This window comes from Salmo salar, chromosome ssa06, assembly GCF_905237065.1.
Source record: "Salmo salar chromosome ssa06, Ssal_v3.1, whole genome shotgun sequence".
NCBI lineage: Eukaryota > Metazoa > Chordata > Actinopteri > Salmoniformes > Salmonidae > Salmo > Salmo salar.
This window is the reverse complement of record NC_059447.1, coordinates 3,874,924-3,877,172: the sequence shown is the minus strand read 5'-3', so window position 1 is coordinate 3,877,172 and position 2,249 is coordinate 3,874,924. Positions and strand designations below refer to the sequence as shown.

Below are 2,249 nucleotides of genomic sequence, written 5' to 3'. Positions count from 1 at the left end.
ACAAAAACACCCCTATACATAGGACCTTCAATCAGAGGCAACGAGGAACAGCTGCCTCCAATTGAAGGTCAAATCAAGAAACTGAACATAGAACTAAAGAAACTAGACTAGACCATAGAAATACATAACATAGACAATACCCCCAAAACCCCGGAACACTCTAACCAAACAACCCTCTACATAAACACATAATCTAATAAACACCGAAACACGCTAAACAAATACCCCCTTTACTGGTCAGGACGTGACACATTCTAATGTGAATGATGATGATTTCTAATATTGTGTCTGGTTTCATCCATCAGATGTCTGTGATCTCACACTGGACCTAAACACAGTAAACCGACACCTCTCTCTGTCTGAGGAGAACAGAAAGGTGACATGGAGGATAGAGGAGCAGCCGTATCCTGATCACCCAGAGAGATTTGAGGACTGTGGACAGGTGCTGTGTAGAGAGGGTCTGACTGGGCGCTGTTACTGGGAGGTAGAGTGGAGTGGGAGAGAGGCTGGAATAGGAGTGACATATAAAGGAATCAACAGGAGAGGAGGGTGTGATGACTGCTGTCTTGGATACAATGACAAGTCCTGGAGTCTGGACTGCTCTGACAACCGTTACACTGTCTGGCACAATAATAATGCCACTACCATATACGTCCCCTCCTCCAGCTCCCACAGAGTAGGAGTGTATCTGGACTGGCCAGCCGGCACTCTGTCCTTCTATAGAGCCTCCTCTGACACACTGACCCACCTGATCACATTCACCTCCACATTCACTGAGCCCCTCTATCCAGGGTTTAGGCTTTGGGAAGACTACTTTGGGGTTTGGGGTGACGTCTCCGTGTCCCTGTGAAAAATACCTTAACCACACACACACACCCACACACACTGGACACACACACTGGACACAGACACTGACACACACACACACGCTGGACATACACACACACTGGACACTCACACACATTCTGAACACACACATGCACTGGACTCACACATGCACTGGACACACACACACACACTGGACACACACACACACACACACACACACTGGACACACACGCATTGTCTGTATAGTTTCTTTGGCCTTTTCCCCCAGCATTGTCCCAGCCATATCCGCGGCAGATTTAAGTCCTCCACAATAGTATGGGGCTTGCCTGTCCTATCCTCTCTGTAGCTCACCATATAAGATGCTTCTAGGCCCTTCTTATTAATGGTATTTGTTGCTTTTATGCATGTCTTACTACTCAAAAGTCGTCTTAATTCTCGTTAAAAAAACGAGAATTTTGTGGCTTATTTTTCAAATTGGCATGTTTTGTTTGCACAAGTGTGAAGGTTTCCTTGAGTCGTGAGATAGTTATTTAGCACATATAACACACTGTGGCTAAAGAAAGGCACTACTCACAATATAAGTGAACCCCAAATCAATGTAGTTCTCATCATATTTGCACCTCTTCGAAGGTCCAACGTCCCTGTCTGTTGTTCGGTGCTTTCCCGGGTAAGGGGGCAGTAGCTCTTCAGCTGCATCAGATTCACAACTGTCAGTGTCCATGCTGGTGTCCATGCTAGCTGGGCTAACATTGGATGTGCTCGTGGAAGCAGAACAACTTGTGTCGTCGACAGGTGCAGGTGTAGTACTGCTGGTAGTAGCAGTACTACCAGTAGAGCTGGTATGTTTGTCTATGGACGCGGGCCTTACTTTTTTTAACCATTTATCAATTTTTTTGCAAATGGAATGAGCACCAGCTACGTTTGGCTACATACTGACCGTTAGTGGAATTCCCGCGAGACAGTAACGGTTATTGTGATTGGATCTATAAAGAAATTACTAGGGTACATGTATTTGAAATTGTGTTGTTATTTCGCTGAACAATAGATGGTTAAATTGTATATTTGGCAGTGAAGTGAGGATACTCAGGTGAGAATAAATCTCACTGAAATGTATAGCCATGTTGGAAAATATAAATGGACTGTTTGAAAATGTGAATAAAATAAAAAAAATAAAAAATGATATATATATATATTTTATTTGGCGTACCCCCGACGGCATTCCCCAGTTTGTGAATACCTGATGTAGATCATATTCTATGTTGTTTCATTAGTTAAAACCTGAATTTCAAGAAGGGATCCAGCCTAAACCACTAGAAATTAGCATTTTAAAGCTGATATTATTTTATTTTTAGCAGGGAGGTTAGCAGGGATGTTTCTGTGCAAAAAAAGGTGTCCTCACCAGTTTGCATCCCTGTTGTCAT

General features: G+C 43.5%; 1 protein-coding gene across 1 annotated transcript; it reads left to right on the top strand.

Annotated features, from left to right (window-relative positions):
• Window positions 1-322: 322 nt before the first annotated feature.
• Window positions 323-973, top strand: LOC123743543 (stonustoxin subunit beta-like; the record flags this gene model as incomplete). The annotated part of the gene is made up of 1 exon (XM_045721300.1): window positions 323-973. A coding segment is annotated over one exon (528 nt), but the record flags the coding sequence as incomplete, so codon positions are not given.
• Between the last annotated feature and the right edge of the window lie 1,276 nt (window positions 974-2,249).